Source organism: Chaetodon trifascialis, chromosome 4 (assembly GCF_039877785.1).
Source record: "Chaetodon trifascialis isolate fChaTrf1 chromosome 4, fChaTrf1.hap1, whole genome shotgun sequence".
Taxonomy (NCBI): domain Eukaryota; kingdom Metazoa; phylum Chordata; class Actinopteri; order Chaetodontiformes; family Chaetodontidae; genus Chaetodon; species Chaetodon trifascialis.
The window spans coordinates 11646096-11672477 of NC_092059.1; the positions used below are offsets into that span (position 1 = coordinate 11646096).

The 26382-nt window shown below is 42.8% G+C and overlaps 1 protein-coding gene across 1 annotated transcript in view; it reads right to left on the bottom strand.

The window, feature by feature from the left end:
- The window catches only part of faf1 (Fas (TNFRSF6) associated factor 1), a 60031-nt gene that overhangs the window by 23369 nt on the left and 10280 nt on the right, over window positions 1-26382 (bottom strand). Inside the window, exons 7-12 of the mRNA XM_070961602.1 lie at window positions 20052-20157; window positions 15097-15183; window positions 6457-6552; window positions 6166-6289; window positions 5976-6039; window positions 5804-5885 (exon numbers count right to left, since the gene is read on the bottom strand). Coding sequence (XP_070817703.1) covers window positions 5804-5885; window positions 5976-6039; window positions 6166-6289; window positions 6457-6552; window positions 15097-15183; window positions 20052-20157 — 559 coding nt within the window. The remainder of the gene's footprint in view (window positions 1-5803; window positions 5886-5975; window positions 6040-6165; window positions 6290-6456; window positions 6553-15096; window positions 15184-20051; window positions 20158-26382) is intronic.

A 26382-nucleotide genomic window follows, 5' to 3' on the forward strand; every position in this document is an offset into this window, starting at 1 on the left:
AAAAACTCTCTCGGTCTCCGCTTAGTGCATTTTTAACCATGGCTGTGAAGGGGGAGTCAAGAGGTCTGTTTCTCAGGAGCAGTAATCTAGGCTACGCACGCCAAAAAGCAAAAAATCTACACAGGGCGTAAAACGTGAGGGGAAGTGAAAGAAGAAGTTGTGCTATACTGTGGCCTGTGATGAATGGGAATGGGAGAGCACTGCTGTGTTTGCTCAACGATTAGTGCTTTAGAATAATCTCCAGGGCTCCTAGAGAGAAGGAGCCGGGGACTCATTCACTGGGCCGATTCAACGGCTTGAAAAGATTAAACACTCATGCTGAGAAGACAAGCAAATTCGGTCTGGAGAGAGGAATGAGTGTGAGGGGAGGGAGAGTTTTACAACGTGAAAAAAAAAAATTAAATAAATCAAGCTGATACACGCTCAAACACTGACGTCCCGACACACATGCGCAGATGCACAAACTTAACCGTGTGGTACCCACAAGTGGGGGACTCACACACATGCATGCTCAATTAGAGCAAGTGTAAAGACTAATCAAAGCGGGCATTTTGGCACACTGAACTCCTTCATCTTAGTTAAACTGTCCATACCCCTCTGTTCCCTCTCTGCTTTCAAGTCAGATCTTTTGTATTGCCTGTCTTAGCAGGGAGGAGCAAATCCTTCAGTTCAGCTAAATTACTAGGTCCAACCTGAGCGAGATAGTGACCCCATAGCCCCGTCCACACACCTGTTCACCTAAATCTAAGCTTGCTTTGTGTGTGTGTGTGTGTGTGTGTGTGTGTGTGTGTGTGTGTGTGTGTGTGTGTGTGTGTGTGTGTGTGTGTGTGTGTGTGTGTTTGCATTGACTGTATGTTCCTCTTACCCTGAACGACGAGTTAGAACCATAATTTTTAATCCAAATGTACAATGACAATATTTTCCTAGTGAAACAATACCTCATTGGCTTGAACTGAATATTTTGTATTATGTTGTGTTGTCCCCTTAAATGAGGCCTCTGGAAAGTTGAATATCTGTGATCAATAAAACTGATTTTTTTATTCACTGCCCCGTAGCTACAATCCTAGGTTTTGGCCTCACCTCCCTATGAATTAGACACCACAGTGAAGCCAGACTGAACGGGACAGAGCCAACCATAAAGTATTATTAGGCCATATAGTAGCTATTAGTCTGCGTGAAAAAAGTTAAATAATTTGGCCCCGAACATTAAACAAATTACCTGAATAAGATTTCCTCCTGAAACAGCACAGCTCTCGCACACTTCAAGTATGAATGAAAACAGCATCATCAACAGAGAAAGCATCGCAGTGTTTTGAGGGATAATCCATGATCTGCCTTAAAACACACAGGCCACACTTTTAACTGGACTGTTCAGAGCGAACGATCACACTAACACCATTTTCACTTGTTTGACATCACTGCAGCAGTAGCAGTACTTTGTAAAAAATTTACTCTTTAAATAGAGGCTTTGTCAATTGTTAACCATTACTGGAAATTATTTCTACAAAAATCAGGAGATGCCACAGCCTTTTGAGAGCTAAAACGGGCCCTCAAGCTTCGAGTTTTAACTTTTAATTGTGATGGCACTACCCTCCCAACAATCATGATCATCCGCAAGGCCATGGAGGAAAGGTACATTAATCTTTCTCTCGTATTATCAGTTTAAATGAAAGAAAAAGTAAACCTGAAGTAATGTATTTATTTTCAGCATTTCCTTTGAGCATCTCGATTATAGTTATTATTAAAAATCTTTCACAATTCGATGGAAAATACAGTGTTCTGCTCACAGCAAAAATATTATTTCTTCCTAAAAATTCTGCAATGCCTCCAAACTAATCCCACGTTACAAGCTCTTAACTATCAAGTGTTACTCTGGATGACGTCACGCTCACAGCTGGGGAGCGTGCTCTGCATTTAAGGGACAGCTAATATTAATATCACCAGAATCCCAGGTGATATCTTGTCTCATGTCGCCGTATACATCTGTACCGTTTAACTGATGCATTCGGGTCCTGTGTTCCCTCTTCTAAAAGTCACATCCTTCATCTTTCCTGTCACTCTCACCCAACCGAAATTCAAAGCATTGGCACAAACAGACGAACAATATATACAAGGCAATGTGCTGTGTGTACAACAGCTTATGCTACATTTGCAGTAGTTTTTAACTATTCTTAACAGTTTTAACTTTGCACTGTCTCTGTAATCTTTTGCAGCTCTTGTGATTTTGCACACTTACATACATACACAGTTGCAAATGTGCACTTAATGCAACCCTGTGTACTCTCCTGTTTTGTAGCACCACAGTTCTGCAGGAACAATGGTTTGTTTTGACTGTGTTCTAGCTGTATATGGCTAAAATTATCCTATTCAGCTAGTCTATGTGATGTTATTGTGCAGTCTGGAATAATTTTTTAATTTGAAGCCTCATTGGGGGATTTTGAAGGGGAACTCTGGGGCACAAGCCGTATCTTTTTCCTTACAGACACCTAATGGTTTAATCAAAGGCCCGTTTTATGGTTGGATGATACTTGTATCACATTAGCGCAAGGCTTTTAATCACAGGCGCAGCATGTTTAACAGAGCCAGAGGAGACTGGTGAACGAGATACAGACGTGCACAGAAAGGTACAAAGGGAGGCAGGGACGGAGAAGTCCAGATAGTGACTCCTCTACAGATGTCAGGCTCAGTCTGGAAAAGCAAACACTTCAAAATGAAGAGCTCAAATGACTGATCTAATGACCATGAACACACAGTGGGAAAACACATTCAGATCGATGACCAACCACACAGGAAGCTCTCCACACCCTGTTGAAAGTACCTTGGTTCTTTATAACAGACACAGCATCAAGTTCTGAACTCTTTCCCAAGTGTGATTAAACATCCAATTAAACATCAAATTACATGTCGGCTTTGAATTAGACGCTTGAAGCTAAGTAGGCATCTTTAGACTATGGGAGACTCTTGGAGAACAGAACATAACATATATCAAATATATTCACATAAGAGAACAGACTACATCGATTTAACTTTTAATTAATCTATTTATGATTGAGGGGAATCAATTCAGTGTTGCTTCTGTTTTTCAGCCCTTGATCGGACCTAATATACATATATCTATATGCCATTCTGATTCACCAGTGCTCTATCCCCTGGACTCTGCAAGGCTATTGCTGGGTTTTAAAGCAGATACTTGGCGGTGATAAATCCCTGAACTCCCCTCTCCAGCAAGGCTATGAATTTTGATGTGTCCTTGTGTGTGGCAGACAGGAGAGAGGAGTGGAGAGAGGAGGAGAGTGGGGTTAGAGTGATTAACCACTGCGTTGATGGGGATTTAGTGAGGATCGTGGTTAGTGATGGGTGGCCTATCTCTCTGTACGCTCTGACTAACCACTGATCCCCACGAGGGTTCAGCTCAGCTCAGCTCAGCTCTGCAGCCCAAAGCATTTTCATTAAGGATGGATTGAGTCTATCTCAACAGTCCCCCAACACACACCTTCAGAAACACTTCATCAAATGTAGTGTTTTGCTTAGTGATTAGCCTCTCCCAGGCTTTGAGAGAGTGAGACTGATTCCTCTGTTTATAAACCCACTGAGTAGTGCCCCTTCAGTCAAATCTGCCCTATTCCAATATCCCCTTAATGAAGTCGGCCTTTTCCACGATGGGGACACAAAAACTAGATTCCTTTTCAAATGGAGGCAAAGAGCAAAGCACGGGATGGTTGCATGGATGGGATGGGAGAGGGGACGATGTAATTGTGCACATATGCTACTGTGTAATGAAACCATCAAATGCAGCATGTTTTGGCCTGTCGTCTAGGACGCTTGTGACAAAACAAGGACAAACACGGAACAGATCAAATAGCTTCTGTTTTCATGCAAAATTCTTCGCACATAAGCAGCTTCCCTAAAGCTATTCTAACCACGGCACAGTTGGCAGACTAAATCAAGCTCACCCAGAATAAAACATAATACAGTGAAAATGAATACTATTTCGCCCCTGCGCTTTGTAGAGCACAGTGGTACAGTACAGAGTGTGTGAACACCAGGGAGACGTCGGCCATATTGTGCTGGCTTAGGAGAGGAGATCAGCTGGGAAGCAGGCAAGAAGCCAAAGCTTCTCTTCAGGTTTTTTCCATCTCTGTGTATTTCACACTCTCTCCATCCCTAAAACGTATCCTGCGACCTCTCGAGCTTTATTCCTCTCTTTCTTCTCACTCAGTCTCTTCATCTGACTCTTGCTTTTTAAACCCTCCTCTCCTTTCAGACCATGTTCTCTGTGTTGCAGCCCAACCATCCTGTATTCCCTCCCTCCCTCCCTCTCTGTGTGTCTGGTGATCTGAACCCCCCTAACATCTTGCTGTGTCCTCACAGTCTAATAAGGCTATAATCCACACAAGCTGTCAGTTGATACAAGCATCCTTAAAAGGACAAAAGCCAAAAAACAAGGGGGGAAAGTGGACAGCTATAAATAAAGCCTCAGCTGTCAGGGTGAAAATTTGATGGGGGTTTTGATGAAATGATATTAATGTGGCTATAAAGCCTTCATCACACAGCACGACACAGGGAGTTGACAAATAAAGTTAAACACTGTATGGTTAAATTTTTTTCCTCTTCATCAGTTCAGACTGTCTGAGTTTAGCATATGTTGTTTAAACAGTGAAAACAAATACTGCGAACTGGCATTCAGCTTAACATGTCCTGCATTTTAGGCAGTGTTCACGTAATCATTATGAGTTACAATAATCATAATAATAATTACTTCAGAGTCACAGTAAGTTCTTTTCCTCTTGGTGTTTATAATGTTTGTCTAGCCCCTGTATATGCATAGGGCCCTATGCCTCTCTGGCTTTGCCACATAAGGCTGCATTCAGATCAACATCAGCTTTGTGTCAAAAAACACAGAATCTTGTTGTGGACGTTTTTTGAAACACAATAAAAACACAAACCAGGAACATACTGCAGTGCAGTGGTCAATAAAATACGGCAAGCAAAAATTGTAAGAAGGATAAAATGCAGTGGAAAAACGGTGAAGCAATGTGCCAACTGGATAATTAAACAACCTTTCCAGCTGAGAGAAAGAGTGTGTACATGCAGTGTTTTGGCATCTGATGATCCTCAAACTCATGGACATATTTTTTTGGCCTTTTTCTCACTGGTACATGTAGCAACATAACACACCTATGCAGGCCTTTGCACTTTTTAAACACAGTGCTATTTTCAGTCCCCTGCTGCTAAGATCTCAGCTGGAACATGGTCTTATCTTCTACAGGGCAAAAGAATGGTGTAGAATTGTGTATATGTTTACATGGAGCTTTTGCTAAAGTAGCAGAATGAACTCTGTCTCACAGGTCCTCAAAAAAGGAAGATCCATTCTACAATTTATTGCAGCTTGGAAAAGAGTAGACTAAGCATATGCTGATTATAATATTGACCGTTGTGCGCTAAATTCCCACCAGCTCAGTAATGAAGGAGAAGACATGAGAAACACAGCATCTCCCTTGACAGACAGAGAATGAATAATATCCTGCTCAGTCTGTGTCCCTCTTCTGTGTTGTCTTAAGCAAAGAAAACTACTCAAAAAAAAGAAGAAGAGGAGGAGGAGGAAGAAGTCGAGGCTGGATTACACCAAGCAGGAATGACTTCAGTGCTAAAGGATAAGCTAACATCACTCTCTCATCTTATACACAGTCAAAATTAAAAGTAGAAAATGAAAAGAAAAATAGGATTTTGTTACCCGTTACAGTTTCTCAATAAATTAAAAAACCTTCCTCTGAGGCCTCGAGCAGTCAATCAGCTTACTCACATCTCTGGCTTTGCCATAGAAGGCTTCTTGAGACGCTGCCTCCAAAGACCCGATGTAGAACATTGGGTGGGTCTCCCCATACCTACAGAACACACAAACAGTACATGAGCACTTTGATACATGCATGCCAGTCCTTTGAATCAACATGAGAAGCACCTGATGCTTTGCTCACCTTGAAGAAAATTCGGCAGTAAAGTGCAGTAAGGCATCAGCTTCATTTTCACTATTCTCTGGCACTGTAAGGGGACAAAAGTCATTTTATGGTCAAGCTTTGGATGCGTGTCATGGGTATTTAATACAATATGTGGAGCAACAACTAAGAAACCAACTCTAACATTATTAAGCTGCTCCAATGTACGTACTCATAGGTGATTTCCGACAGGTAGAGGAGCCCATTCCAAACATCTCTGAATCGTCCACACCAAACTCTGACGCATCCTCAAAATCATCCCCCTCGCTGTCGCTGACCATATGGACATCCGCACACTGTGAACATAAATGAGCCATTAATTACCGGACTTATATCAGCAGAACTCATTAACAGAAGTATTTCGTTACCAGGTTTTATGAGTTAGCATGTATACACAGCGCCCAGGGAGAAATTAATCCACAGCACTGATCCTTAGAGAAAGTGTGTGTGAGTGTGTGTGTACCTCTTCTGTGGGCTCCTGGGAATTGGCTGGTGAAGACCTTCGACAAACACTGAGGTGATGGCAAGGATAGCTGATCCCAGAGACAGCTAGTGTCATCTATACACAGAAAAATAATGAAACTGATTGAGTCTAATCTAATAAGCAAGGGTAACCAGTTGTGTGCAATCTCAGACCGTATGTGATTAGTGGCCCAATCTTAGTGCACACAAGCATCAAGTTAAACTGAGTCCTACGTGTTCATCAGTGGAAGAGACTGGTGGTAAATGTTACTCACTGCTACTCCTTAGACTGAACTCTAAACAGAACAAAACAAACGCCACAGCTGACTCACAGCGCCTTCTCAAACACTCTGGTTTGCCTATTTAGGACTCGATTTCCCCAGGCTGTCGAGGCATAGCCAATATCATGACATACTTTATCATCACTTGCTCATCTCGCTAATCAGGGAGGAGTCATGATGAGGTTTTTGTACACCTGCAGTAGCTGTTAGAGTGATAATGGTTTGTAGTACGAGAACACCTGACTAATGAGCTGCAAAATCCAAAGGCAGGACCGAAAATGTCAGCGTTCAGCAGGGACTCATTACAGGTGGTGTCTCCTGGCTTAGACCCCAAGGGACATCAAGAACACAGGAAAGGCGGTTGCAGGAAGTGTGAAACTAAAGACGCCACGCTTTTAAAAAGCAGTGTGCAATCATACAGTCAAATCATGACTTGCAGCCTGAATGCACTGACACTCTTGTCACAATAACGCAACAACATATTACCTGACGTACTAATTGTTAAGAGCAAAGTGAAAAATCCAGATGCAAAAACCTTTCTGGGAGAGTGAACCTCTAAACAACACGGCTGAGGGCAGGGCAGGCAGGCTGGGTGTGATAAGAGGCAGAGAAGCTGCTCGTCCCCTGCAGAGGTCCTGTGATCTGCTCCATTGTCAGGTGCGGAGACACACAAAGAGCAGCTGGACGTGGTTGAATCAGGAGACGATTACATGCAACGCCAATTGAGTCTGAAAAGGGCTACACAGACTGCAGGGAGTTTCTCTTCTCTGCCTCTGTCTCTTTTAAAATAGAGGTTCCTCACGGTGGCCTCAGCTTCTATAGCGGGAGTGAACAGTGTAACCACTAGACCTTGTCAGCAACATGGACTTACGAGTGAGTACTGCTGTGTACTTAGCACTGATAAGAACTAAAATATCTGGTGTCTATTCTTTTCTGTCTTTTCACTCCTCCTTATCGTTTTCAGTGTCAGAAAGTAAGTTCACTGCAACCAGAAGACCGAAATATTTGCACAAAAAACATTTTGACAGTTATGGTTGAGCTACATGCAAGGCTAGGTGCAGCGACTGTGGGGCGTATGATGATATATACCATAAGATGATATCAGTTTCTCTACTGTCTAATGAGACTTTAACAGTCACAGTATCATCTTGATGCCTTTGGGTGTATTACATCATTTTGGGCAATTTTACAAATTGGTGAGCAGGACTGCTTTTAGGTAATATTGAAAATTTACATGAGTTTTGCATCAATGCAATGAAGCACCTTGACTTCTCTGGTGTTTAAATCACTGGATTAACCAACAGCAATCATCTGGGCCTGCTTTTTGGATCCAGGAACAACTTCCTCACTGATTTTTCAGAAAATACTGTACACTGTGTATACTGGGTAGATGTGGTTCCTACAAATACTTCATGTGTGAAATTATATTAACTGTTTACATATGGCTTTTTTTCCCAGAACAAAGATCTCACTGGTCCCGAGGAGAAAAACAACAATTTTACAAATAATTGCAGCCTGAAAAAAAAGGTTGAATAAAAAAAAGGTTGAAGTTGAATAAGGATATACTGATTATAATATTGACCACTGTCTCTTACATTCCCACCAGCTCAGAAACTAAAGAGAAGACATGAGAAACGCAGTATCTCCCCTGACAGTTTGAGAATGAATAATATCCTGATGAGTATTCCTCCTCCATGTTGTCTTAAGCAAAGAAAACCGCTCAAAAAAAGCAGTGGCTAGACTGCCATGCTATATTGAAACTAAACAAACCAAGAATGACATCACCGCTAAAGGAACAAGCCAAAAGCGAAACACACAACAAAATACATATATGAAAAATATGACTTTTCATTCCCCGTGAATTAAAATGAGGCCTCAAACAGCCAGTCACCCAAGACACAGTAACAGAGGACTAGACTCAGATAATAGATGAAACAGATTGTATTTCTTGTGTATAACCAATTAGTAGCGAGTGTACTCTTAACAATGATGTGTGTAAATGTCACAGCAACTAGAGAGAGTATCCCTGGAACACCTACGAAGAACACTTAACTGAATTGCCTCGTCTTTGCTCGTGTAACTTAACTCCGCCTAATTTAGTACTCCTGTTTATTAGATCATTCTGTTCTTCATATTATTCCAGACATTACAAAGTAATGGAACAAAAACATCATTCCCCCAACAGTAAAAGTAAAGGAAGTTAGTGATATGTCTTGTTAAATGAAAGAAAAAACAACAACGACAATGACTTAAGGGAAAGTTACGTCCATTTGAGACACGATGGGTGCCAGGCCTGAGAGCTGAATTAGCATTGAGAGAGAGTTGTTGGTATTGAGTCAGACAAAGACATACAGGGTCTGAGCCTTAAGGATGTGAAGGCATGGCCCCAAGTCTATTCTGCCTGTTCCTCAATCGAGTGGCAATCAAACGTGAGAATCTTAACTGCGGCTGTCGAGAGGATCCCCATAAACCCTTTACCCCCACTACTCACAATGAGAGGCTTTCGTCTGAGGGCCTAATAAGTGTATAAATAAAGTTGATCACTTCCCCTGTCAAAGACGGCCTGGAGGGTTTGGGCTGACATGGATGCTAGGAGGGGAGGTGAAAAGGGAAAAAAATGAGTTGAGTGCCTCTCAATCCTTTTCCTCGCTTTGACCCGATGGCTTCTCCTGATGTTGAGGTACACAAGTGCAGCTTGGCGGCTCAGTGGTAAAACGTGGAAACAAGGCTGAAGCGCCGCAGGGCACGGGGGGTGGGGGGTGAGGTTAACCCCCCCAAATGACCCTCTCCCACATCTCCACACAAAGGAACTGGCTCCTCTTTTTTGGATTCTTTTAATTAACACTTGCATTGAGGGTCTAAGCATTCAGGGGCCGATACAGGGAAAGAATTTTCTCTCTCTCTTACCCCCTCCCTCCTTTCCCTCCCCTCTTCAACCCTTTCTTCCTTTCTCTACCCTTTTTTCTCTTCCTTTCTCTCCCTTCATTCTTTCTGTGTTTCATTTTTTCTTTTCTAGTGTAGGCAGTGTTTGGATTAGGTGTCTGGCTGTGAGTGTGAGATAATTACTACTGACAGCTGCACTGACAGCAACCACAGTTCCACCTTGCACCACTTTCTCTTTGGTGGAGCAAGGAAAGAACAGCGACAGAAGTGGGGGAGAGTAGACAGTAAAGAGAAAGGAGATAGACAGAGGAACAAGTATGGGTGACAAATAGTGTAAACATGAGAAAAATTAGCACTTCGTCAAGAGAAGGAAGACAGGCCAAGTCTACCATACCCTTAAAGTCTTATAGATTAAATGGCATCTCTGGCAAGAGTATTTAGCTGCCATATCATGCTGTATTTCTGAGTTAAACAGGAGATGATACAACGTTGGAATTTGATTTGACGCGTCACAACAAACAGGGAGCATCACAGCGGTTCAGAACTGGACACTAGCCTCCATTCAATCACACAGGACTACTCGCCTCTTTCAACACCTTCATCACTGCCGTCCCCAAACAGGCAGACGTACCGGTCGAACTGCAGGAGGTGGAGCGTCAGGGAGAGAGACAGGAAGCCAATCGATTGCTCTATGCAGTTGCAGAAGCAGGTCGTTGTAAAATGCCTTTTGCAAAATCTGGAGCTGTCACAGATACCACTTTCCTCAGAGTGGAGAAAGTCTAGCCAGCCGACCGGTAACCACCACCACTAAAATCTGAAGACTGATTTTTCATTTCATCTAAACTTTAACACCTGTTGGTGTCCGGGCTCCTTTGAGCCTTGCTGAAGATATATCTCTTCTGATTAATATCTGCACAGAGTGTGTGTAATGTACACACGCACACATACAAATACAACTACAGAGCTAAAGCCTATTGTAGGCCCTACAGAAATGACTGTCGCCTCAGTGGGATGCTTAACAGTGGGTGTTAAGGTGACGTCTCTACCATCTAGCAAGGTGTTGCGCCTCTATGCTCATATGCTGTCAAAGGATCCAAAAGGGGACCAAGCTAATGAGGAGGAACATCCTCCTCCTCAAACAGACAAAACCATTTGAGTGAAATGTGAGCAACAAAGAACACATAAAAGCAGTAAGAAGAGCTAGAAAATGAGATCGACAGACTAACTTGGTGCTGAATGTCACCTGGAGGCAGCCAATCTCACAAGGGAGGGGGGCTCTGCGGGCTTACTGCTGAGCCCTGTTACTATGGAAACCAACAGGCTGACCCCCCCCAATACACCCTCGATTTCATAGGTCCCTATCAGGTAGAGGAGGATTCCATTAATACCAGCTGGGAAATGGAGGGAGGTGCTGGCCTACAAAGCAAGGCACCTCCGAGGCTCTAAAGCATTAATACATTAGCAAACACCATGAAACACTGCATAAATGTCAGCAATGGCTAGAAGGAAGGAAGGGTGGGTGGTGGTGGGGGTTGAAGAGATGAAGGGATGTAATAAGGATGTCCCACTGGCTGTCAATCACTCCAACAGGTGTGGAGGAAAGACTGCCAATCAAAACAGCTCCAATGAGATGAGGCCCGTCTGGAAACTCTTCATGCTGTATTGTTCGCGGGAAGGAAAAGACAAAGTGAAGGAGATGGAGGGAGCAGGGGAAGAGGCTCAATCTGCATATTTCAAACAGCACAGGAAGTTAATGTCCTGTTGGCCTCTTAAATCTACTGTTGCCAAGGCCTCTGTCATAATCTTCAGCACTGTTCAGAGCGGCTTTGTCAAAGCCTTGAGAATCAGGAGGAATCAGGAGGAATTTGTAGCCAGAACCAGATCATGGTATTTGAAAAATAATGCTGGATAACTTGTTTTAATCTATTTGGAGTAAACCCAATTCCATAAAGTTTTAACTATACCAAGTATTTTTTGACTATAACAATTGAAACAAATGCTAAAACATAACACACACAAAAGACTGACTGTGTGCTTTCCCACATGATCCTCTACCCGGCTAGCCTGACAAATACTACAAAATGTGTTCACATAAATCTATGAGGAACAATGAAAAGCCTAAAAGCCTTTTCCGTACTCCAGAAAATCTCTGAGACACTCAAACCAATACCTATCAATGCAGGTCAAAACACAATCTGCGAGCTAGAAATGAGCATCACCTCTCGCTGCTCATGTCTGCTTCGACTACACTTTGTGCCCCCTTCTTTTACACTCAACTCCCTTAAGTCTAACACCACATACAATAACACAGTGCACTGAATTAACTGATCTGCTGTGCTACATGAGCATTATCCATCCTCATCCAATTTCAACTCCCCGTAAGGCCTTGAATAATTCAGAGCACAATAAACAATGAAACACGCTAAGCGGACAGCGTCCGGGAGGGTGACGTAACATGCTGGTAAGTACTAGTTTCCCTGAAAGGTGAGAATTTCTTTTGAACAAAGTAATTTCCTGCGCTCCAACAATACAGAAACAAACAATGCAACCACTCAAATATCCATCTCAGAACGCAAGAACAACAGACCGTTGACACAGACAACCAGAGCAAGTGCTCCCTGACAGAAGAAGCACAATTTTTTCCTTGTGCAAGCAAAAAAATACAATTCAGCTTTCATGATGGAGGCAACATCACTGATACTGTCAGGCTTGGGTATTGTTTCAATACTGCTACCATTTAAGTAATGTAGTTTCTGTATCTATACCAAAATTACACTTTTCTCTGAAATTCACATTTTCTGCAAAAAATGTTTAAACATCACCTGCATCTGTGTTTAAAGTTGGGAATTTTACTTCAATAAAATACAGCACAATATTAAAAACTATTTAAAAATCAGGAAACATATGAACTAAAAAAATGACGTAAACAAGACTAACAGTTTGACCAAGCATTCAATGGGTATTTCCAATGCAACGTTTTCAAATTTTGGTGCTACAGACACAGCTGAGTTGGCACTCAGAAAGAATTAAAGTTCAATACCCAGCCCTAGACACAGTGTGTACAATAAGCCAGGCACATTTGCAAACACACAAATGCAAATATGCACACACAACACACACAACCGCGAATGGAAGCAGGCAAACACAGTTATATCACACACTTAAAGGCAAAGCAGAGTTAAGTAGAAATCGATTCCAATGCAAGCGGGCTAGTGTGCAGAGCTAAACGTAATCTGGGGCCTCTGGCTGCCATGTTTATTGGCCCAAACCCCGGGAGATGAGACTAGGCTAATGAGCTATACACTAACACTGGCTCCCTACCCGCCTGCAAGGCCAGCCAAGCCCTGGGCTTTCTCTGTTAATACCTTCAGACGTTTCAATAAGAGGACTGCGGCTAGAGCAGAGGCCATTATTACACTTCTGTCTCTGTGCTTTTTAATATCTCCTCATCCAGGAAACAGACGCTGCAGATGTGTGTTAGCCAGGTGCCAACCGGGCCTATGATGCCACAATGAGCTGCAATCTATTCATGATCCCTGGCCTTCATATCCACAGCTACCTAGGGGGTAGCTGAGTAGAGGTTCACTCATAATCAGAACAGAGGTCACAAAAAAAAGGTAAAAAAAAAAAAAAAAAAAAAAGGAATTATTTTATTTATATCTTCATATCACATGGAGATTGGTGGGGCTTGATTGGTGATAAAATTCACAAACTAGCGTACTTCTCTGTTTTTTAGTGTTTTTCATTTATGTGCAAATTAAATACATGAAAATTCTTTAATATAATTTCTGCACAAATGTGTAAAAACTAGTAGGTTTTTTTTTAATGGGCAAAATATACAACACATTTTTTTAATGACTGATTCAGACTTTTGAAATATTTACACCTGGCAGTTGCAAATTAATTAAGATTATAACGGAAACAAAATTTGAAGCTGGATGAATTGTCAAATTTTTCAAGTCTTTGTGCTATAATGAAGTTTTCAATCATCTGTGTCCTTGCAACATTTTCAGGCAAGGGAAAACATATTCTGTCATTATTATTATTATTATTTCCAATAAATTGTTCCCATTCCTGTCTATTTTCACAGACACATGACAGATTCCTAGTTAAGTCTGCTGCAAGTGGACAAACCATCATCCTGAACACAGTGTTAAAAGATGTCTGTTTGGCTCTCTTCCTCCTGAATGGTCATAAAGTCATGAAGCACAAGGTGCTTGTTACAGTTGCAGTCTGGAGAAGTATTTGATTTGGTGCAATAATACAAGGACAATACTGAGGTCAGTCATTGCGCAACATGCTCACAATGTGCTTTCAGATTAGAACTAAGATTTGAATTTCTGTTGCAGTCCAAGGCCATTCACTGATCACATAACTGGATGTCTCCAAAGATAATGCAAACAATGACAAATCTGCATCATAGCAGTATGGTTTGTTTGGTGGTTACCGGCTTTACAATTGCCTGCTCTGAGCTGTAATAAAACAAAATAAAGCAAACAATTTTCTGGAGTGAAAGGATGCATCACCTTTTGTCCTTTCCCCTTTTAGGCACATTAATAGTGCAATGCTTTTGCTTTCACTGTTCATCTTAAAAGGTTTCCTCTGAGTCATAAAAACAGGTGCAGTTACTCATTCTCTTTGAGTTTTTGAAACATGAACAATGGCTGACATACAGGATAGACTGTATCCACCAAACACTGTGTGTAGAAAACAGGTTATCCTTACTAATCGAAAATGTGAAAAAAAAAAAGGAAAGGAAAAGAAAATCTGCAGTCTAGCTGCTACAGCAGAGTCCGCTCTTGGAAAAGAAGTGAAACAAAGTCAATACCAATACTCCAAGCCAAACAACAACCAAGCAGATCTAAAACGTTAGCTAGGGGTTAACACAAGAATGTGTGCACATCAGCTCCTCAATGTAGCATGATAAACCATCCCATACAATTAGCATGGGAACACATATGCTGTCAAAGAAGGGGTGAGACAAAAGGGGTCAGAGGTTCCTCAAGGTTCTGTAGGAGGTTTGCCTCTGATCAGCTTGACTGTGTGCAGGGTGAATGGCTGGGAAGAGCGACCCTGGGACGGGAGAGGTCAGCGGGACTCAATGATGTGAGATTTAATGTCCACAGATTGAGGACACAGGATGGGAACAGTCTTTGACATCTTAATTAGCTTCAACATCTTACTCTCATGCTTCTGACAGATGGTTTTGGGGTGGATTACAGAGCATGGAACAGTTTCCACTGCACTTTGCAAGTGGTGAGATAATGTAAATCAATGATCTGTGAACCATGGGTTTGTGCTTGACATTTAATCATCTTTAAGAAGGTTGTCTTGGATCCAAGAATCAGTAATGGCAACGTAGACATTTACGCTGCACAGAAAAGTGAAGGTCGATGGTGAAATTTTTCTTCTAGAACCATTAGAGTAAATCAAGTCTTACATTTTTGATTGTGTGTTTGTGTGCCAGTGCTTCTTACAGAGTCATCAGATGCTGACGCGGGCCATCCCTCCCACTGTTGATGTCGGACTGGGATGTTGGTCAAGTCTGAAATGTTCCTCTTCACCTGCAAACATAAAGGGAAGACAGAACTATTATTGTCTATTCAAAGTACAAACACTGGACCTGTACAACATTATTGACACAAAGAAGTAAAAAAACATTACAAACAGTCAACTACAAATCTCCACTAAGAATATTTAGATTTCTTTTATCATCCCGTTTTATTAAATAATATTGAAACTAGCAGGGGAAAATATTTACATGATTAATTTAACAGTAAATACATTTAAATAAATTATAGCAAGGGCTAAATCAAAGTATCCTCTATGAGGACAAAGTAGGATGGAGGCAGAGAACGAAGGAGATGAGTCAAAAGGATAAGAAAAAAATAAAAAAAGACAGCCAGTGTTATCAGCATTCTTCAGATGCCACAGCTAATGCCCGGCAACAACAGCCCCACGCTCTGAAATGAACAGTATTTCTCTTTTCCCATTCATGCGCGGACGCTGTATCTGCATCACTTAATAACATTCCGTGCTTTTAAACAGTTAGCAGCCAGCAGCGCCTGTCCCACCGAGCGCCGTGTTACACCGTCCAGTGGGTTGTTGGTTTAAAGCCCTAACGCCAGCCTGATGTGCGCCAGCCGAAGCTGATCAAAGCCCCGTCGGCGTCTGAGCACTGGCGGCCGTGGATTCTAGTGCATTTGTTTAGCAGAATCCTGCCCTTCAGGCCCGCAGGGCTGGACACTGATGCTGAGAAAACTGTCAATTGTGGAGCAGAGATCCCTCCACGCACGGGTCAAATCCTGTCTTTGTAAAAAGCACTGAGGGAGAGATGGATCCTTGGGCACATGCAGGGCTGCTGGTCATGGAGGTGGAAACTTAAAGAACGCTACAAACACAAAGTCAAAGCCAATGTCAGGCAAGGCAGGAAAGCAGCTGCAAAACACTGGACTATGACGACTGTAGGGGCAAACTCTGCCTGGTCGCTTTCACCTCAATACTACGATACGATATTACTACACTTTGCATCTGTACATGTATTTGTATGGGTGTCTGAGAGCACAAACATGAAGGGCTTGCAGAAATTATTATATTTAAATCAACAGTAAATATTATAAGTTATCAATCTCTCAAAGAAATTATAGTTTGTTTGTGCTGGGCCTGGCACAGCAAAGCAATTCACAGTACAAACAAGCTGAGAAAAAAAATAAAAGAACAATAATAAATGAGTGGCACAGTCCATCCTTTGTCTTTCTATCGTAAATCCCACACCACACTGCTCGGCGCCTATCCTTATGAAGAGAAGCTATGGCCAGGATACCAGGCTGGGGTCAGAGCGGGTGGCCAGTGTTATTACAGAGTGTAATATCTATGTTTGACCAGCCGGACTACAGGGATTTGACTGACCGGCTGGCCAGCCGATGAATAGGGGGAAAAGGGAGGAAAGGAGAGGCATAAACACTAGTAATGAAGAGGCTGCAGTCAGAGGTTAAAGCAGCATCAGAGAAACAACAAACTAACGCCCACCACAGAGAGAATGAAGGTGAGAGGTGGCAGAGGAGGAGAGTGGAGACAGACATTGAAAGGCACCTGGCAAAGGACAACCTGATCTCACCGCAGAAAGAAAACACAGCTACACACTCGGCCTGAAACCACACCACCAGAATCTGTAAGCACTCATTCGCACAAGCTTTCTCTGACCATATGAAAAGTCTGGTGAAAATACGAAAATCAGATGCAACCACATGAAGGAAAAACAAAGTAGGTTTGAAAATATAGCAACCGAACAAGTGGGCTGCCCTGTCTCTCCGTGTAGTCAAAGTTTTTGCTGCAGTCCTCAGTTGCAAAGCATTGCTACAGCAGCCTTCACACCGGGAGCAATACTGTCTAATGCTGCCCCCTGTCTGCCACAACAGCCATCTCACCGGTAGACTGCAACAAATTAAAACAATTATATTTAACCCGTGCCTCTGAGTAAGTCATTTTAAGTAACGAATTTTACTTGCAATTACCAGCTACAACTTGCATGACCAACAACAATGGAGTATTGATGGAATTATATGACATGATATAACACCGGGCTGTACATCTTTGTAAGAACAACATGGCACCAACGGTGAAAGTCTCCAGCGGCTCATGAAAAGTATTCATCAAACTCACTTGTACATACACGAGCAAAAATGTAAAGGGAATGCCTTTAACAGAGCAGAACAGGATTTGAATAAAAGTTAATAATAAATATAACGCTGCTGATTTATGTGCTTGCTGTTCATGTTGAGATGCAACAGAGGTGTATGAGCCAGTTCATAAACAACATTAGCTAGACGGGCTGTGGTGCTGAGCTGCTGGGTAATACGGCAAAATTAATGATCCAATCATTGTAAATGCCAATTGCCTGTAATCCCTGGCTGGAAGCAAATCAGAAGGAAAGGTTTCCGTTAAACAGTCACAAGCTCTCTCTCTCTCGCTCTCTTTCTTCGTCTCCCCTAGGCACCAGATGCCTTTCTTTCATTCCTTTTTCGATCCAACCTTCCTTTTCTCAGCTCTGTAGCCCCGTCTGCATTTGGTTCCTATATGTCTCCCAGCTGCGGAGTAGGGATGGGGCCCAGGCCCAGCCCCGGGGGGCAGTAGAGGAGGGAAATCCCCAGGACAACTGGTCTGGTCACGGACACCCCAGAACCAGCAGCCATCCCTATTCTACCCTCTACGTCCCTGGCAAACATTTGCTCTCCAGCTTAGCTCAGAAGCTAGCCAGCAACTTACCCCCACACTCTTGTCTGGTAATGCCAATCAGGGTCTACACAGCCCTACGCTCTAGAGATGGAGAAGAAAGAAGGTAGAGAAGGGACACTGGGAGAGAGAGATGGAGAATGAAGGAATAGAAAGGGAGGGGCAAGGGCAGCTCCCTGAGAGCCACAAGGCAAAGCCAGAGCCTTTGGCAAAGACAAACAAGAAGACAGGACTCTATCCCTATTGATATGCACAAGCAGGGACCATCGGCTAGTCTTCAGCTAAGACAAAAGGGAGAGTGGGGAGAGAAAGGTGCTCTGTAGTGGAGTCCATATGTGGCTGTGAGTGGACACAGTATGAGCAGAAAGGGGAGTCAGGCTGGCTGAATATGGTGTAACTTCTTTGTTGCATTCTCAATTCTTCTTACGATGACAGAAATACACTTGTTTGTGTCTTTTATTGTTTTTAATCCAAAAGTTTCACAACCTAACTCTTCGTCTTTTTTTTTTTACATGTCTCACAATTTACCCCGAAGCAACTTCCCTGAGCTCATCCATGGCTACTATTAGACTGCTTCTACTGACTGTACTGTACTTGCACCTGTAGCTCTCCAAACTGGCTACTGACCCTTTTGAATCACGCCCTACCCAGTGTGCATGCATGGTTTAATGACATATTATTTCCTGATAGATTACAGTGCTAAAAACAGAAAGACGCCTGTTCTCTGGCTAAAGAGTAAATATCTAAAGAGCATGGTCAACATGGGGCAAACAGAGTCCAGATCTATGCAGGTTAAAGTTCTGGGCCTCATTTTCACTGCAGGGGGCCTTGAGATGCCTAAAGACAAGCATGCGTAAGGAAAAGACCGCAGCATGGAGGCCTGTTTAAGCCCACATTGTCCCTCCTCTATCCCCTATGGCCTCTTACAGCACCCCCACCAAGCCAACAGTCCTTTGCCTCCTTTCTGTGTCCATGGTTCCCTCCTCCCACACCACAGGGACCCCTCCCCAGTGTTTGTAATCCCAGCAGAAACACTTAAGGTTCACAGTGGGTGCTCATCAAAACCATCTGCCTGAGAAGAGGGTGAGAGAGAAAGATGACGGAGGGAGGAGAAAAAAGGAACAAGCGAGGGAGGAGAGGGAGAAAACCAGGGAGGCGAGCTGCCTCCTCCACTTCAGATGTTGGTTGTACTAATCTGTTCAATTAGCACCATTACAAGCGCTGCTAGTAGCCTGATTATTATTAGTGTAATCTTCACCCACACCGAGGAGCCAAATCTGAGCTGCAGTGAGAAAAAATGTACATGTGGAGACCATAAAGGAAAAGTAAAGCGAAAAACAGGAAATCAAAATCATGTAAAGCTGCCAGAGGAATGAAAACAACTAAACGCTGATATTTCCATCCCATACACTCAGCCCAAATAATAATAATAAACTTCTATCTGACCTGATCAGTGTTTTACAAGCTTATTTCCCTTCACCTGTGACAGCAGGCTATCAACTGTGAAACACCTCCTCAGGTCTCCCTCTGCATGAGGGTTAGAGCAGGACAGTGCAGGGCCGTTGTTTGGAGCTGGGCCAAACATTGATACACAAACACACACTCATCTACAAGGGCGAGCAAACGCACACACATACAGTGTATTTTCACACTCTTCAAGCCCTAATCCATTTGCAGCTGTGATGGTATTAGCCGATGGACAGAGCGGTGTACTGCCTTCACTCTGGGTCCAGTATGAGTTACTATAAATATTTCAGAGGCTGACAAATCTACTGTTTAGTTTCAGATGAAGAAAATGAATGGATTCTGTCTCTTTCCATTGCTCCCCCATGCCTAGATCAAACAATGTTCAGTATTTAAACGGCTTCCTAGACTGTTGAGAGAGAGAGTGAGAAGGAGGGAGAAAGATGCAGAGAAGGGGGAGTTGGAGAAAAAGAGGGGGTTGTACCAGACCGCAGCTGTGAGAGTAATTATGTGCTCGGAAATGTGATCATTTGTGATGAATAATGAATCGATGGCTGAGATAGACTAGCAATGTTTGGCCAATGGAATGAAAGCTGTGTTATGGGAAACTAGAATCAGGTACAATAATATTATGTATGTGAGAGTCTGTGGGTGAGTGAAAGCTTTTGTGTGTGTCTGGGCATATAAAGTGACTTTCTGATGTCCTGCAGGGTCTGCGTGCATGCTGGTGTCATACCTCCTGTATGGTTCTGGAGCCAGGGAAGTTGAGACTGTAGTCCCTCTGAGCCTCGCGGTGGCTGATGACCAGCAGGAAGTTCTGGTTTAACGACTCTTGGAGAGCACTAAATGAGGAGGGAAAGAATTGAAAAATGAAATAAAAAAAACAGAAATTGACGCAGGAAAGGAGCACGTAAAAGAGGCATTTCAATGACTCAAGAGGAATAAAAGAAGGGGTCACAGGAAAACAAACATTATCACTAAGAGCAACTCAGTCGAGTAAGGGGCAGGCTGAAACTTGCCAACTAGTGGTAGCCTGCTGGCCCGCGGGGAGGTGGGTGTCTCCTGTGGGGGCTAGTCACCCACTTCACTGGCTGTGTCTTAACAAGCCTGGCCAGAGCTGCGCTCAGCACAGCAGGCTACCACAGCAATGACCACCTGCACACAGGAACAGCATGGAGCCCATCAATCTGCCTTATTGCTAACAAACCTGGCGATTATGATGTTAGCCCCGGAGAGCCTTTAGCACTTTCCTAACTACAAACCCTAAACAAGCATTAAATGCAAGATTTTACTGTGATATTCGATAACACAAACTGACCACTTCTTCAGGGTTTGGTAAGGTTGTTGATCATCACCAACAACTCAACAATTGCTGCCCCAAGTAAAGGTGTGGACAATACTGCAACTACTATCATTCTCAAGCCAAAAAAGCTGATGATAAATAGCCATTAATGTGCATCACAATATACTACCTCTTCAGCAGATGCTGCTGGATTACTACTGTATTTGACTACTTCCCTGTCTCTGTCTATCATCTGAAACGTGACTGTATAGTCATTATAGGCATATCAATTGAAATTCATATTAATTACAGAGTACTATAAGCTGTGCCAGAAACATGAAGATGATTCGATGATTGATGACTACATATGTAGTGAGTGTAATGCTGCTAAACTATCATTTCCACTAGCGCGGCTCGACTCGACTCGACTCTACTCTACCCGGTTGTTTTGTGTTTCCATTAGGGATAGTACCTGGTACCCGATACTATTTTTAGTACCTGCTCTGGCGAGGTTCCAAGCGAGTAGAAGCGATACTATATGTGTGACGTCAACAGCCTGTCGGCCACTGATTGGCTGAAGAGTGTCATCACTGGTCTGCGACGTCCAACACCGGAAAAACAATCCCACCCCTTCCATTGTAACGCCGGGCAACAGCAACCACTGACTTTATTCTTTATTCTCACTTGAGGGAAATGGCTGCTCGTAAAATATCACCATGGTCCGTTGACGAGGTCCAGACTTTTCTGGGTTTGTGTGTGACAAAAAGCCACAAACCGAGCAGCAAATACAACATCGCCTCGATGTCCTCCATTGTTTGTCGGTTCTATTTGCGTCACGTACAAATTGACGTCATGGCAGTTTCGTGCAGCCGTGGTATGACGACCCTGCCTACATTGAGGAGGTACTATGAAGTACTCAATTGTAATGGAAACTCAACCAAACCAAGTAGAGTAGAGTAGAACCGTGTCGAGTAGAACTGCGTAATGGAAATGCGCCATATGATACCATCTCTATCTGCATCAGTTTCAACATGGTGATGCATTCTTCTAGTTTAATGAAATTCATGATAAATTATCAGAATGCTGCTAATTAAAAAGAATAGAGAGAAACTCATAAGACGAATAAAAACAAATAAAATAATGACAAAACATTATGTCTTACCCTCCAACTGAAGAGTGATTGGACCCCTTGAACAATTTATCTATAAATCAATATACTCAATTCAACTAAACAGAAAATGTCCTCAAAGCGCAAACAACATTTCCTGGTGGACTGGAAGGAAAAAGACAGATAGAAGCACTGACCACTGAAATGTCCACGCTCCGACAGTGGACGTCATGTGCTTATTGCATTGTGAGCAGAGACCAGGCAGTGAAGACACAACCTGTCCGAGAGGCCCTGAAGGGTCAAACTTTTCTGGACTGGCACCGTTAGCTCACTCAGTAGCTTACAGCGGTGACAGAGACACTGTGAACGATGCAAACGCAGACACTGTGTGCTTCACGTAGAGAGGAGGAGGTGGGGGAAATCAACTTTTGGAAGCTTCATTTACAATAAGCTGTGAGGTTAAGTAGCGTTTTGAGCAAACGCTGGGTCTGTGCGGTTGAATATCAATGGGAGGCTTAAGGGCCGAAGCAGGCACTTAATCAGGGCTCAGAACCCAAGGAGAGGAGGAAGAGTTGAGAGAAAGACAGGGATGGGGGAATTAATATGTAGCGCACACATTAATTATGCAATCACACCCTTAATCTGCGCAGATCTGGACGAGCTTATGTTAACAGAAGCTCAAATTTACTGTAATGACAGCATATTTACATTGACTAAAACTACGAAATCAATATGTAAATGTAATGTTTGTTGTAGCTAACTGGGGAAGATTGGAAATGTGTGGAGTGGGAAGGATGGATGCATACGTAATAGGGCTGAGCAGAAGGATGTGTGTGCTTGTGTGTGTGAGAGAGTGAGACTGAGTGAGACAGACAGCGAGAGAGAAAGAGAAAGAGAAAGAGAGAGAGAGAGAGAGAGAGAGAGAGAGAGAGAGAGAGAGAGGAGAAATGGAAGGGGTAGGGACACATAAATAAGGATCTAGCTAATATCATGATTATGTTTGGACACAGTCCCGAGCTACTGCTGGCAGGCAGCTAGACTCCTAAATAGACAGAGATAGAGGGTAAACTGAGTGGAAGTGTTACTCTGTCCTTCCAAGCAAAGAAGGAACATCTTATCAGTCATTTATGGCAGACCGACGAGCCATTTGGTGAGTGTGTGGGTGGAATTCTGTTCAAGATTTACTTTGAAAAATCGGATCACTCATCGTGCTCTATAGTACAAATATAGCTACTCAAAATATCAAATGCTTTCAGAGGGGAAAAAAAACTGCCATTCATAATGAGTAATTTCCTTGTCATTTCCCATCTGTCTGAAGAGGCCTGCTGGTTCATATATCAACAAAACACCCATGTTTCAAGTCTAATATCCCTTTGGCTCAACTGCTTTCACCACTGACGTTTTCAAAGCAGCTGTCTTCTCATAGAAGCAGGCCCCTCAAGCGGTACGGGGTTGAAATGTGGATGTCTCAGTGTTTGCTTCTGCCTTCAGAGGTCTCTTTCTCACTCAACACACACACACTCGTGACATCCAGGTCGGCCTGCAACATCTCTGGAGGTACTTGACATGGCAGAAGGGTGCCGGGAGGAAAATGTCATTTAACTTTATGGACAGAGAAAATGGAGCGTTTTGCAGGGGAGAAGAGCAGGCTAAACAGATTGGTTTCATTCTGAGGTAAGCCCATCGCCTAAGCTGTGAGTCCCTGCGGCACAGAGCAGACTCTAGACCTTATTAAACTAGCACTGCCAGACACACACACACACACACACACACACACACACACACACACACACACACACACACACACACACACACACACACACACACACACACACACACACACACACACACACACACACACAACACACAATGTGACATGTGCCTGCAAAACACAAATACCCATACACACACACACACACACTCTCTCTCACTCTCTCAACCATCACGCGTGTGTTTCGACTGCTTAGAGACACACAAGCACAGAACACACTGAGCGGGAGAGTACATGCCAACTGACCATGTTGCCTCTAATACGTACAGAAGAGGTCATGAGGTCCACACAAGGTCTTCTTACCTCCTCCACATTTTGCATCCACAACAAAGCAGAAGGATGCGAAACCGTTCAGGCTCTGCTCTGTTTTGGTCTGCCATCTTGTCCCGAAGTAAATCAGCATGCTAACTATTAGACACTTCCAATAAGGGCTGCTTTAGCTAACCCGGCTAGCTGTCTTCCTGAAGCATCTGTGAATCTGCTACTGGATAGCTGATCCCCAGAGGGAGAGAGGTGGGGGGGGGCAGGAAGCCGCGATAAAAACACACAAAATCTAATGAATCATTTTTGCAATTTAAAATTTCTTTGAGGGTTCAAATTAAAATAACCTTTCCTTGGCAAACATGCTTCCTGAGAGCTGAGCGGAGAACCGACGAGAAAGAAAACAGGCTCCATTGAAATATTCATCAGGCCTTCATCATTTATGCAAGAGATTAGCTCCTCCTCGACACCCTCTTGTATTCACAGGCAGTCATCAACATGGCCACAGAGAAAAACCTTCTTCAGCCCCGGCTTTAACACTGCAGTACTAGCTGCACATCACATCGCTAACTAAATAACTACCTGCGATGGATTGGCACTCATCGGAAAATCTCCCAAAGCCTCAAGATTTATTTCTAATCAAACAAGACAAGTAAGAGAAGTTTATTCAGCAGGATCATAATGATACTGCTGCACTATTTAATCAGTCGGTTTGGTTTAGGTGTGTGTGTGCTGTATGAGCCAAGCTCTACAAAGTAATTGCCAGAGATATTAGCATTTATTCGACATTTGCATTTTTACTCAGCAACAATTTGAGGCAAATAAACATTGTGAAATTAAATTTGGGTAGATAACTATCTTTTTAGACAACTACAAACTAGCAATAACAGTTAAGAGGGTGGAGGTAGTTTCATTAAGCTCATTCAAAACATATAATTAAAGATGACCATTTTAACTGGGAATAATGGTCAACTTCCCTTAATAATAGTAATCGTGAGAGTAATAACAATGAATACATATTTTATTACACCTTTGATTTTTATGTGGGTTTCATAACCTAACACAGAATTACCTACAGAGGCCTTTTACTTCTAGATACTAAACAGTACTACAATATGCAAAAGCAGTTCTGCATCGCCAGTCATAAACTGTCAGACATCAACTTTATGTCTCTCTGTCTGTGTTATAATCACGTCACATTGTGCATTACAGCCTTTCCTTTTTATTCACAAATCAAAGCTGATATAAAGCTTTTGTAAATTGCATTTACTCTTTTTACTTATTTCTTTTAAAGCAGCTATGGAGCTTCCTGGTTGTGAGAGAATTTCATTTTCCATGCAGGATGGTTGCATCTTAGTGCCTCGTGTGCCACCTTCCTGAAAATGAAATGAGAGCCCCATTTGTAATTATGGGAACCTCTGTTGCAATTAGGTTGGTTTTCCTCCTTGGTGTCACTTTATTCAAAAAAAGGAGCTGTTTTCCAAAAGTACTGCCACCATGTTAGGAAAAGAAAATATGGTCAGTGTGATATTAAGCACAATAATTTTGTTTTCAATAATTGTGCGTAAAATAGTGGGACTAAATCAGATCACTTTATCACAACACAGTAGTACCTTGAGTTGGTATGGCGCTGATGTTGTGTGCTAAACCACCTGCAAACATTATATTCAGGTCTTTACTGGCACCGAGCTCTGTTGACTGCAACAAATTTAAACACACTGCACACAAATTGTACGTACTGTGGATTTACGGCATGACCACACTTTATTTTTACTGTGAGATAACAGCTTGTCTGGTCCCGCTACGGGGGACTGCTCCCCCCACTACTCTGTGATCTGTCACCTATCCTCTCCCAGTCGTCACTATACACACACGCATTTATACACAAATGCATGTGCATACACACAGAAGGCCACCCGCTCCATTCAGCCCCAACTGTCCTCCGCCAAAATAGCTGACACAGAATAATGAGCTCCTGACACCCAAAATGATATCGATAACACTTGGAGAAATGGCAACGGTGCTGCTAAAAAGACACAGCAGTTGGTGAGGGAGTGAGAAGATGGGGAGAGGCAGGGAGGAGAGAGCGAGGGAGGGAAGACTGGGGAGATGAGGGCCATTAGCTGCCAACACAATATAGCTACCACTTAGCCTAACTAGCAGGCAATGCGGCAAACTGCCAAATGACTTCTTTTACAAGTGTTCTGGTGACATGTGGATGCTTGCTTGGCTGCTAACATGAGGAAGTATGGGGAGAGTTACAGTACAATTTTAATAATTTTGAATCCGCTGTCAACAAAAAAACGAGGGTCGGAATATGTGAGGCTATAAAAAACTATGAAAGAAAAAGGCGATGGATCTAAGAGGAGCGCTGCTGAATATTGTTAAAAGATCTGTTATTATGATCCCTTTTCATTTTTGATAAGTCATTTAATTTAACGATTCAGAGAGATACCGTAAAACTGGCAATCACAGAAAGTCATACCGAAAAGTGTCCCTGGGTGTCCTCACTGACCTTCACAACTCTCAGAAAGGGGAGTAAATCTTAAAATATATTTTAATTTAAATTGACAACTGTCTTTTTAATAAACACCATGTTAATAAAAACAGACTACTAATATCGTAAAGGGGACCTCAGAGATGCT